Source organism: Penaeus chinensis, chromosome 8 (assembly GCF_019202785.1).
Source record: "Penaeus chinensis breed Huanghai No. 1 chromosome 8, ASM1920278v2, whole genome shotgun sequence".
In the NCBI taxonomy this organism is placed as follows: Eukaryota; Metazoa; Arthropoda; class Malacostraca; order Decapoda; family Penaeidae; genus Penaeus; species Penaeus chinensis.
Window position 1 is genome coordinate 39,871,203 of NC_061826.1, and position 12,500 is coordinate 39,883,702.

Genomic DNA, 12,500 nt, shown 5'->3' on the forward strand with positions numbered 1-12,500 from the left:
GATTATAACAGCACCACTCCAGCAATCTCTACTGCTACAACTACTGCTACTACTAATAATATTGATAAAGCAACAATAACAATTTACGACAATATTCATGTGACTAAAACAGAATAAACATGATCATATTCATAGTTAAATATAATACAATTAAAATCAAAAGCAACAGAAATAAATAGTAATAACAAGGATAATAACAACAAAAGTGATAATAACCATAATAAAACGTAATATAAGAAGTAATTTTAAATTTCCCTCCTATGTTGGTGCTGTCATCTGTTGACGGGCGAAAGAATTACCCAGTCATTGTGTGTAGTAGTCGCTACTTCGTATTAGAGTTGTGATTTATGTTAAAGCTTTGCGTTGTACTGATTTATGTCAAGATTTGGGAAAACACCAGAAATTATGAGTTTTAAAAGGAATACATTTATTTTTTTCCTCTAAAATGCAATAGGAAATACTATAGATGACCTTCTGTTAGTAAGAACTTATTTTCAAAAGACGTACTTTTCTTTTGCATATATATAGTTCAAACAAAATAATGAAAAGTCTAAGTTGGTATTTGTAACGAAATAAATAATATATTCTCTGATAGTGTTTATCATTCGGCGATTGTCTGAATCTGATTGTATGGACTTTTACAATAATCCTAAATAATAATTAGTTTGTACATAATAATAGTTGGTTCCAATATATCATCATACCGAAGAAAGTATGTAGTAACCGTAATAATAATAATAATAATAATAATAATAATAATAATAATAATAATAATAATAATAATAATAGTAACAACAACAATAACAATAATAATAATAACAGTAATAGTAATAATATAACCACCACCACAACAACAAAGGCAGTATTAACAAGCAATATTCAAGACCATTATAACAATCACACAACACTCAATTTACCTCCAAAGTACAGACGGGCTATTCCAGAAGCTAGAATGTCACCGTCCGTCCCTTCTGCCCCATAAGCAACCACCAATACCGTCACCTCCACCAGAGTTTGGGGCTGATCAGCATCATCGAACGTGATAATGACGCCGCTTTCGTTAAGGCTGCCGGGGACGTAACTGAAAGCGATGTGCTGCGGAGCTTTATTATCCTCGGGAGGGTCGATCATAACATAGTTCCAGTACTGTATCCCGGTTACCTCCGCTGCAGCCGAAACCGTCAGCTGTGTTTGCGAGGGCGTTATGGACACCTCGGAGATTCGACTGATATTAAGGGCCATGACAGGTGCTAGAGACAAAAAAGAAGTTTACATGTCAAGAGGATGAGATACCTGAGTTTATCCTCACCCCAATGGAGAGAGAGAGAGAGAGAGAGAGAGAAGACTTGTCTTCCATCTTATTATTTTTATTTTTTCCTTTGTATCTATTCCTCTTTGTGTGTTTTTATCTGTTAATATTATTATATATTTCTGCAGCAATTGGGAAGCATGCTGATGCGTAGGAATAGTTTAATATCAGTTTTATAAAGCCCTTTCTTTACTCGAACATACACACATGTCATCCATATAAACACATACATGGTGAAGTGTTCATAAAACGATATGGATTCAAAGATGCCTCACCTGAAGCTGATGGAACTGCGGTTGACACGATCACGTTATCTTTCTTCACCTCCGCTCTGTACGACGTACCTGCCTTCAGCATGGTGTAGTATGCTTTACAAGCTCTTTGCTCAGCCTCTCCCGCCCCACCACACTGAACGGATACGTCATTGAAGCCTAGAGGATTATTGTTGTTAACGTGTACATCAAATAATTGGTCACTGGAAGCTCGCCATCTGACCTCGAGATCGCCGACGTCACTGAACCTCAGGGCACTAGTCTGAAAGTCTACAACACAAAGATATTAATAATGATAATGATACCACCACTACTACAGTTGGAGATAGGCACTGTATAAAGATAGTATAGAAAATAATCTCCTATTCACTACTTACTTGAGCAAGACTGCAAAAGAAACTCTCTCACCTTCAAAATCAATCAGATTGGACCCTGTGACGGTGTCGGTATCATCCACACCCACAGCAAGGAACTTAAACGTGGTCTTTAGTCCAGACAGTATTGACGTGACGTCAGATGAACATGTATCCTTGGTTTTACACGAAAAACTCTCCGATACTTTCCCGCTGTCTCCGGCATTGTACAAAACAGCCTCCATGCTTGTGAATGTCAACGAAACGGTTATTGTGGAGTTGCCATTCGCTTCGTGGCTCAGTTCGACCCTCTGCACTTCCATGTCTAGAAGGCAAAATGCAGTGTTTTAGGAAGAGAAATGACAGTACAGAATAACGAATTAGAATAGCCGTATTTCCTATTCATTTATGGTTTATTAAAATTACTATGCGTCATTATCATGGTATTACTGTATTGCTATGATCATGGTTGATAAAGAATATTGTCATGATAGTGATTATTTTATAGTCCTTAATCATGAAAATGCAAATATAATAGAAAGTATTGTGAAAATTCATAAAACATTCTAAATAGTGTTATTCTAATTCTTTAGTATTATGAATGTTATCACAAAGGTGAAAAAAAAGCAACTCACCAGCAACATTTTCTGGAGTCTGTGTCAAATCACACTGGTTAACTGTTCCTCCGGCAGGCACTGTGGTAACGAGGGTCACACACACTTCGAAGTTAGAGGCAGCGCCGTCGAAGTTCAGTAAGTAGGACGTTCCTGCGGCCAACTGGATGTCGTTGATCACCAGGTCCTGGTATGCGTGGATTCTCAGAGACGGCGTGTCCGGCTCTCCGACCCAGTTCATGGTTGGCTTTAAATCTGGGAAGGAGAAAGAGAAGGCGCTTTCGCTTTGATCAAGTCATGTCTTGAGAAGGGAAGTGGGAGGGAGGGTGACGCGCGCGCGCACGCACCCACGCACACGCATGCATGTCGCGCACAAACACACCCACACACATAAATACACACATATATGTATATATCCACATATAAATCGATTTACGCTACAAACTCTATAGTAAGACCTAGGATGCTAGCTCCATTTCAAGAGCTTTTATATGGCTGGTTTGTAGCCATGCGCATTACCAGTGTGTCATATATATATATATATATATATATATATATATATATATATATATGTGTGTATATACATATATATATACACACACACACACACACACACACACACACACACACACACACACACACACACACACACATATATATATATATATACCAAAATCTAATGCCAAGATATGATAGTGATCAAACATACCCATGACCCACCCAATCCTCCCAGAGAAAAACGAACCCCCGCTCACCATCGAGGGTCACCACGACCTTCCCGGCCGCCAGCGCATTGTCGACTTTGCCATGCACGACGAAAAGAATGGTCACCTCGACGCCGGTGTTTGGCAGCTGTTGAGCGTCGAATTCCACGGGCGTGTCCACGTTAATGACACAATGCACGTCCTTGATGGTGATTTGTTGTGTCGCCTCGTTGCCGGAAGGAGGGTCAATCACCACGTACTCAATGTATTCAATGCCTATGACCTCGTTGTCAGCCGTGACCGTCAGTTGCATCTTTAGAGGCGACTCCGAGACCTGGGCGATTTCAGTGATGGTCACTAGTATCCCTGAGCCTGGATTGAGTAAGTAGAATGCTTGTTAGTTCTTATATATGTTATGTACATATACACAAATAACACATGTGAACATTTGTGAATGACATGACCTCTTCCTATCTCTCTCACCTGGCACCGCTGGCACGGTGGCAGAGACAACTGTGTTATCCCTTTGCAGCTCTGCCTTATAGGGCGTTTCTGCGTCCAGCTTGGTGAAGTATGCTTTGCAGGCCCTGTTCTCGGGCGCTCCCGCCCCGCCGCACAGTACGGATACGTCAGTGAAGCCGTCTGGAACATCAGTGTCCAGGTGGATCTTGTAGGTTTGTTCGCTGGAGGCTCGCCACCTAACCTCGAGGTCGCCGGCGGCAGGGAGTCGCTGAACACGGACCTTGAAGTCTAGAAAGGAGATCTTGTGAGCAGGAGGGAGATAAACCGAAGACAATAGTCAAAATGAAAGCAAAAAACATCAGTGAACAGAGGACAGAATCCAACCAACCTTCAAAGTCAACTACGTTTGCCCCCGTGACTGCCCCTGCATCCACACCCACGGCGAGGACCTTGAACGTTTGAGTTAAATTTGATATTTGTTCACTGATGTCAGGAGAAGAACAGTTGTTCTCAGTGACGCAACAAAAGGTTACGGGTATTGCTCCGCTGGCTCTGGCATCGTACAAGACAGCTTCCATTCCAGCGAAGTTCGAGGACACAGTCATGACGTGCTTTCCTGCATTATAATTTAGTTCGATCCCATCGATGCTCAATACTGGAACGTATAGTACAGTACAAATTAAAAAAAGAAAAAGATTTTTCATGTAGTGGCTCTTGAATAATTATCATTGTTATATTCCACTTATATGATGATAAAATAATGTAGCCACTCTAGTGTGATGGCTAATAATAAAAATAAGAATATGAAAATACACCTAACTAATGGAAAGTTAAGAACTATAACAAATTCATTAAGGTAGCCTCATATTGTATATTTCCCATATGATGAGGAACACGAAGTACCTTTTGTGTTCTCAATAGTCTGCGTCACGTCGCACTGCAGCACCGTCCCTCCGTCGGCCGCGTTCTCGAGGGCCACGCACAGTTCGGGTGGAGTCGAAACGGCTTCCAGGACGTAAGACGTTCCGGCGTCGCAGGGACTCCCGTCGACGTCCAGCTTCTGACTGGTGACGATTCGCAATGGCGCCGTATCTTTGCCTCCGACCCACGTCATTGTGGGGTTTATAACTGAGGTTGATGTTCATTTTAAGTTTCTCTATTCGTTTAATTTTTAATGTGTACACACACACACACACACACACACACACACACACACACACACACACACACACACACACATATATATGTATATATATACACATAATATGTATATATAGCCTTTTCTGTTCCCTTTCTAATGATCATCCCCAATAAAAAAAATAGTTATTAAAGAAACGTCCTCTTTAAATTATGATTTATTTCATACTGAATCTATTCAAAAAAAAAAAAAAAAAAAACTCGAAACATTTAAATTCAACTAAACACTGAAATAATGATAATATTAGTAATAATAATAATTAGTAGTAGCAGTATCATCATCAATAAATCCACCCGCCAATTTCGGGAAAGGAAAAACTAGCAACTCAACCTCACACTATAGAGGAATCCGATTCTCTGTCTCTCTATTTTAATAGAATCCCCTGGCATTTATTAATGATGCCTACCTATGGTTTGTATTTCTGCCCCGTGTTACCGCGTTGCCTTTCCTCACTCTTTTATACCCCCTCCTCTCCCTTTCCTCTTCAGCCCTGAAGATGGAATCCAGGGTGGATTCTGAAACTGTTGTCTCACTTTCAATAAATCTAGTCTTACATTGTGTTTTTTTTTTACCATAGTATCAACACGGTAGAGTGTTTTCACCATTCATACACATATACACGCACATACATACATACATACATCTATACATTACATACACACACATACATATATATATATATATATATATATATAAATTCATACATACATACACACACACACACAAACACACACACACACACACACACACACACATATATATATATATATAAACACACACACACACACACACACACACACACACACACACACACACACACACACACACACACACACACACACACACACACACACGCACACACACACACACATATATATATTTATACCATATATATATGTATATAAATATATATATACATAAATATATATATATATATATACATATACATAAATATGTTATATACTACTCAAAGGGAATCGCCAATAAGCACGCTAACTATTTACCTTCAAATGTTACTACAACTTTCCCGGCAGCCAGAGCTTCGAAGTCGACACCGTCAACCCCGTGGACAACCACCAGAACCGTCGACACTTTGCCTGGGTTCGGCAGTTCCGCAACATCGAATGTAATGCTGTTGTCTCCTGCGACAATGATCTTCGTGGTGTCATTGAACACGATGCGCTGCGCTGCCTCGCCACCGGTAGGAGTGTCGATCACCACGTATTCGACGTATTCGACCCCTGTGACCTCTGCTCCGGCCGAGAACGTGAGCTGTGCTTGCAAGGGAGATGTAGATACCTCCGTGAAGCGCGTAATGGTGACAGGCGTGTAAACTCCTGGAGGTGGGGGGATAATATATGAATATGTATGTGTGTGTGTGTGAACGCACATATATTGACATGTATACACAAACACAGACACGTGCGTATGTGTGCGTGTCTTTATATGCCACTATAATATCCTCCCTTTCTCACCTGGCGTTGTAGGCACGGTGGCAGAAACAACTGTGTTACCCCTTTGCAGCTCTGCCTTATAGGGCGTTTCTGCGTCCAGCTTGGTGAAGTATGCTTTGCAGGCCCTGTTCTCGGCCGCTTCTGCCCCGCCGCACAGTACGGATACGTCAGTGAAGCCGTCTAGAACATCAGTGTCCAGGTGGATCTTGTAGGTTTGCTCACTGGAGGCTCGCCACCTAACCTCGAGGTCGCCGGCGGCACTGAATCGCTGAACACGGACCTGGAAGTCTAGGAAGACCAAATGCTTTTCAGTAGCATCAGTTTATTCTCAAGACACGTTTTTACTTTACGGGCATGTTATTGGAGCCTGCTGGGAACTTTTTTTTTTTTTTTTTTTTTTTTTTTTTTTTGCGCTATCATGCAAGAAAGTGATGCACTCCGGTCGGCTTATTAGATTATATGAAATGAAGCAATCTTTATATGTAAGAATTGAGTATGATAATCTCTTGTGAAATGCCCATGTGTTTTGTGACCAGGAGGCAACATCAAACAAGTTTCTAAGTGTTTAGGACAGTGGTTCCTATTCTGTGGCCCCCGACCAATATATAATAATCTTCATGGCACCGTACGGTGTCTGTCATCTTTCAGAATCAGTTATTACTTGTCATGTATAGTGTACAGGTACCACGTTATGGAAAAGTCCTAACCCATTGATATGCGAGAGATAATCATATGCAGGTACTACAGGTGATATAAAATTCAGTATAATTCGACGTCATAATTTTCATATTGCTCCATGGCCCCTCATAATCCAGTAAACAGACAGAGGACGGAATCCAACCAACCTTCAAAGTCAACCACGTTTGCCCCCGTGACTGCCCCTGCATCCACACCCACGGCGAGGACCTTGAACGTTTGAGTTAAATTTGATATTTGTTCACTGATGTCAGGAGAAGAACAGTTGTTCTCAGTGACGCAAGAAAAGGTTCTGGGTATTACTCCGCTGGCTCCGGCATCGTACAAGACAGCTTCCATTCCAGCAAAGGACGAGGACACAGTCATGACGTGCTCTCCTGCATTATAATTTAGCTCGATCCCTTCGACAGTCATATCTGAAAGATGAAACAAATGCGAGGTACATATATTGAAACACAAATACAATATTCTTAGCAGTACAATAAATTTCTTAGATTTTATAAATTGTAGAAATCTTCAACGCTCGAGTCACGACGAATAATGTAAAAACTAAAAACTATAATGATCATGACAGCGTTATGATTAGTGAAATATCCATCGCATAAAAAATACCGTTTACTTTCGCCACGAGAGTTGTTTCAATCTGTACCATTATTACTACTTATAAAACGAATAGCAATTAAAATAGTAGCGACAAATCTAGAACAATTAACACCTTTCCCTTTCCCATTGTACCTTACTAAGGAAACTACACGCACCTTCGAAGTTTCCTATAGACCGAGTCACATCACAGTGCTTGACTGTTCCTCCGGCGGGCGCTGTGTTGTCGAGGGTCGCGCACACTTCGACAGAAGGAGCATAGTCGAAGTCCAAGGAATAAGATGTTCCGGTACTGAAGGGAACCCCGTTGATTTCCACATTGTTGTCCGTGCTGACTCTCAGAGGCGCCGTGTCTGCCCCGCCGACCCAGTTCATTGTGGGGCTGAGAACTAGTGGTGGATATCATTATTAGTTGTATCCTTAATGATGCTACTATTTTTATCATTATCGTTATTGATGTAATCATTATCCTTATCATTATTACCATTGTTTTAAACATTATCATTATTGTTGTTGCCATTAATAATAATAATAACAATGTTATTATTAACATTGTTATTATTACTATTGTAATTATTTTCATTGTTATTATTACAATTGTCAATATTGTCATTGTAATTATTACTATTGTCACCATTTTCATTGTTATCATCATTGTTATTATTACTATTGTCATTATGTTCATTATCATTATTATTATTGTTATTATTATTATTATTATCATGGTTACTGTTATCAAAAATATTGTTAGTGTTATCATTATCATTGTTGTTTTTGTTGATACAGTTAGTAGTATTAGTAGTATAGTTGTATTATTATTGTTATTCTCGTTCTCATTATTTTTATAATAATCTCTTAATATCTGATTGTTATACATAATGTGAAATTTTTTAATGCAATCGTATTTTAGCATAAATAATTCTGAAAGTCCAAAATATACTAAAATATAAAGAGTAATAGTATATATAGGGCAATTTGTCTATGTGTGTTAATGCATGCATGGGACAGTATTTATAACATGTTTCTGTAATAAAGTATTGTCTTATTATCATAGAAATACGAGTATAAATGTAACATACAGTAGTATATGGGTTAGGAATGAAGGTACTAACGAACAGACTTGTCAATATATTACTAATACTCCCAAAAATAATAACACAATCTTTTTTAGTGCTAAAGGCAACAATACTGAAACAGAAAAGATGGTAACGACTAGAAATAATTAAATAAAGACGGGGAAAAGTGAAAAATGAGATAGCTAATGAGATGGCTAATGTATAATACTCTTGTAGATGTAATAACAAAAATAAGACCGAGGAAGCAAGATTTATAAGTATACGAATAAACAGTTTACCTTCGAAGACCACTGTGACTTTCCCGGCAGCCAGAGCTTCGGAGTAGACACCGTCAGCCCCGTGGACAACCACCAGAACCGTCGACACTGCGCCTGGATTCGGCAGTTCCGCAACATCGAATGTAATGCTGTTGTCTCCTGCGACAATGATCTTCGTGGTGTCATTGAACACGATGCGCTGCGCTGCCTCGCCACCGGTAGGAGTGTCGATCACCACGTATTCGACGTATTCGACCCCTGTGACCTCTGCTCCGACCGAGAACTTAAGCTTCGTTTGCAAGGGAGATGTTGACACCTCGTAGAGATGAGTAATGGAAAGAGGGGTGGTTGTACCTTGATGTTGGGAAGAAGGTGGCTCTTTATAATGGGAACAATGAAGAGATGTATATATCCATATCTACATATCCTTGTGTACATGTGTGTCTGTACATACATATACATATACATATATACGCACAAATACATATAAACTCACACACACACGGTGTGCATGTGCCTGTGTGCAATGTACCTTGTGTACATGTGTCTATTGAGTAACCCATACTTACAAAGCAGTGCTCAATATTTCCCCTGCAACTCACCTGCGGTCGCCGGGGAACTGTAAGACACAGCTATGTTACCCTTAATCACTTTCGCTGTGTAAGGCGTATCTGGTTTCAGGTTGGTGAAGTATGCTTTGCAGGCCCTTTGTTCATTCCCGCCACACTGAACGGCTACGTCAGTAAAGCCATCGGGAATGTCATTCTCAAGATGTACATTAAAATCTTGGTTGCTGGAGGATTGCCATCTAACCTCGAGGTCGCTAGCGTCACTGAATCTCTGGACAAGAGTCTGGAAATCTGGAAGAGGAAATAAGCGGAAATACATATTTTTTAAAAATTCAAACTGAGTACAAAATGCCATAGCCTCTGAAAATGCGCCAAAACAGTGAGAAATACACAACTAACCTTCAAATTCTACCACTTTTGCGCCGGTAACGACACCTGGTGCATCCACGCCCACGACAAGCACTTTGAACACGGGGTTTAAATTTGTCATCTGATCAGTGATGTCAGAAAAACATGTGTTCACGGTGTCACAAGCAAAGGTTACGTTTACAGGGCCGCTGTCCCCGGGGTTGTACAAGACAGCTTCCATTCCATTAAACGTCGAGATTACAGTCATGTTATGTTTTTCTTCGCTAGTATTCAGCTCTACTTCAGCCAGGACCATATCTGTTACATTGAGTGAAAGAAACAATGCAAATGTTCTGGGGAAGAGCGGTATATGTTATCTCTATAATGTTCTTTAAGGTAGCGGTTGTGACATGTTCCATCGCACTGATTATAAGAATTATAAGACTAATATACATGAAACTATTGTAATGGTCTTGCTCTTAATATAATCAGTGTCATAACTCAGGTGTCATTTAAATGCACGATTACTGTTATTTTTAAATTTATTACATTTGATACCATTATTGTTATCAATCCTCAATTAATATAATTACCATTGGTAGTATCATTATCATCTGCATTAACTTTATTTTTCCTATAATCTCTTATCATGACTATCATCATCATCATCACGTTACCTGTCTTACCGCTGTTACTACTAACGCCGAACAAACCAATGGCTCATCTTTTAATCGAAAAATGGGAAACTATTCTCACCTATGAAGCTTTCAATAGACCGAGTCAGATCACATTGTCTGACTGTTCCTCCGGCGGGCGCTGTGTTGTCGAGGGTCACGCACACTTCGACAGGAGGAGCATTTTTGAAGACCAAGGAATAAGATGTTCCGGTACTGAAGGGAACCCCGTTGATTTCCACATTGTTGTCCGTGTTGACTCTCAGAGGCGCCGTGTCTGGCCCGCCGACCCAGCTCATTGTGGGGTCGAGAGCTGGGTTAAGAATTTGATTTATTTTTATTTATTTTATTATTATTTTTTTTTTTTTGGGGGGGTAACGTAATAGAACTAACTGAATTTAATTAACCAGATAGTAATATAAAAGAAAAAAAAATGAAGATCCACATACTCTGGAATTCAACCGTCACTTCTGCTATCGCCAAAGCATTGTTACTTTCATCATTCGCAATGAAGAGCACTGTTGCCGTTTTTGGGCTGAGGACATTTTCTGTTGGGTTGATATCGAAGTGGAAGACCTTCTCTTCATTCTGCTGGATAGCGCCATCGCCCACGTTGTTCGATGTCGCCTCGTATTCTTCTATACCGTCACTGTTGTCGTACACGATGACCAGAGTAACATTAGCGATGTCATTAATGTCATCGGCGCCGTTAAAAACCTTTATTTCTGTGCTGAATCTGGTCGTGTTCGCCTTCACGCGGTTTACTTGTTTCAGGATAAGTTCCTTCGTATCCTTAGTACCTGAAATTGAGAATTTAGATGAATTCAGTGATTTTCACAATGAAGATATCGTACTTTCAAGTGAGCATAGAAAATCGTAAGTGAGAGAAAAGACTGATAGGTAAATGCTGGTTATGAACTTTGAAGCTGTAGGGACTAGAATATTCAAGCTTTAGAGTATCATGCAGTGTATGACGGTGAAAAAACACTAACCACTCTTTCTCTTGTACTGTAATGCTGACATTTCGAGTGATACAATCTGGTTCATGTCATCAGGAGCTCCTTCTCCAGCTTTATCATCATAGGGACTGACAGTGGCCTTATATTTGGCACCGGCCGTTAGGTGAAAATAGGCATAACACATAATATCCACATCCTGGCACATCACTTTGGCAGTGGTTTCCACTTTGGCAGAGGTATTTTCAATGATGACCTGGTAAACGTCTCTGTCTGGCCTTTTCTTAATCGCTAATTCAGACACCGTGTCCGAGAGTTGCTTGCCTCTCAACTCCAGGCCTGGAAAAGATTGCCATTATTCAAGAAGTAACAAAAGACCGTCAGGTACACATTGAGAAAGAAAGTGGGAAAAGGGGGGTGTTTATCCACATGCCTGTCTATACATATACAGCATGGTGCGGGGATTTTAACACCTGTTTAACGCACAATTTCACAATCAACAAAATGCATGAGAAACAAGGCCAGAGACATACTACGACATTGCATCTACAGGAAACACACCTCACTTCCATGCTTTATTTTCACTTTATTTTCACAGCTACTGTTTGCTGCAAATAATGCCCATGAATGAATGCCACATACAGGTGAGTCTCCCCCTCAGTCATGCCCTTGGACAGCCAATCACAGAGCACTAACTATATAAGTCATCATCCGCCCGCACCAATCACAGTTTGCCTTGCAAGTCATCAAATTATATTCATAGCAATGTATATATGTACACACACACACACACACACACACACACACACACACACACACACACACACACACACACACACTGAGTGTATATGTATACATATAGATAGATAGATAGATAGATATAGATAGATAGATAGAGAAAGAGTGACACGTGTGTGTGTGTGTGTGTGTGAATGTGTGTGTGTGTGTGTGTGTGTGT

The 12,500-nt window shown here is 40.2% G+C and overlaps 1 protein-coding gene across 3 annotated transcripts in view; it reads right to left on the reverse strand.

The window, feature by feature from the left end:
- The window catches only part of LOC125028151, a 38,868-nt gene that overhangs the window by 15,506 nt on the left and 10,862 nt on the right, over nt 1-12,500 (reverse strand). For all 3 annotated transcript variants that reach the window (XM_047617512.1, XM_047617513.1, XM_047617511.1), the window contains exons 11-28: nt 11,579-11,881; nt 11,036-11,386; nt 10,669-10,899; nt 9,964-10,230; nt 9,598-9,855; nt 9,017-9,349; nt 7,821-8,051; nt 7,212-7,478; nt 6,388-6,654; nt 5,917-6,249; nt 4,618-4,842; nt 4,103-4,369; nt 3,736-4,002; nt 3,304-3,624; nt 2,570-2,803; nt 1,990-2,259; nt 1,585-1,851; nt 918-1,250 (exon numbers count right to left, since the gene is read on the reverse strand). In XM_047617512.1, coding sequence (XP_047473468.1) covers nt 918-1,250; nt 1,585-1,851; nt 1,990-2,259; nt 2,570-2,803; nt 3,304-3,624; nt 3,736-4,002; nt 4,103-4,369; nt 4,618-4,842; nt 5,917-6,249; nt 6,388-6,654; nt 7,212-7,478; nt 7,821-8,051; nt 9,017-9,349; nt 9,598-9,855; nt 9,964-10,230; nt 10,669-10,899; nt 11,036-11,386; nt 11,579-11,881 — 5,025 coding nt within the window. The remainder of the gene's footprint in view (nt 1-917; nt 1,251-1,584; nt 1,852-1,989; nt 2,260-2,569; nt 2,804-3,303; nt 3,625-3,735; nt 4,003-4,102; nt 4,370-4,617; nt 4,843-5,916; nt 6,250-6,387; nt 6,655-7,211; nt 7,479-7,820; nt 8,052-9,016; nt 9,350-9,597; nt 9,856-9,963; nt 10,231-10,668; nt 10,900-11,035; nt 11,387-11,578; nt 11,882-12,500) is intronic.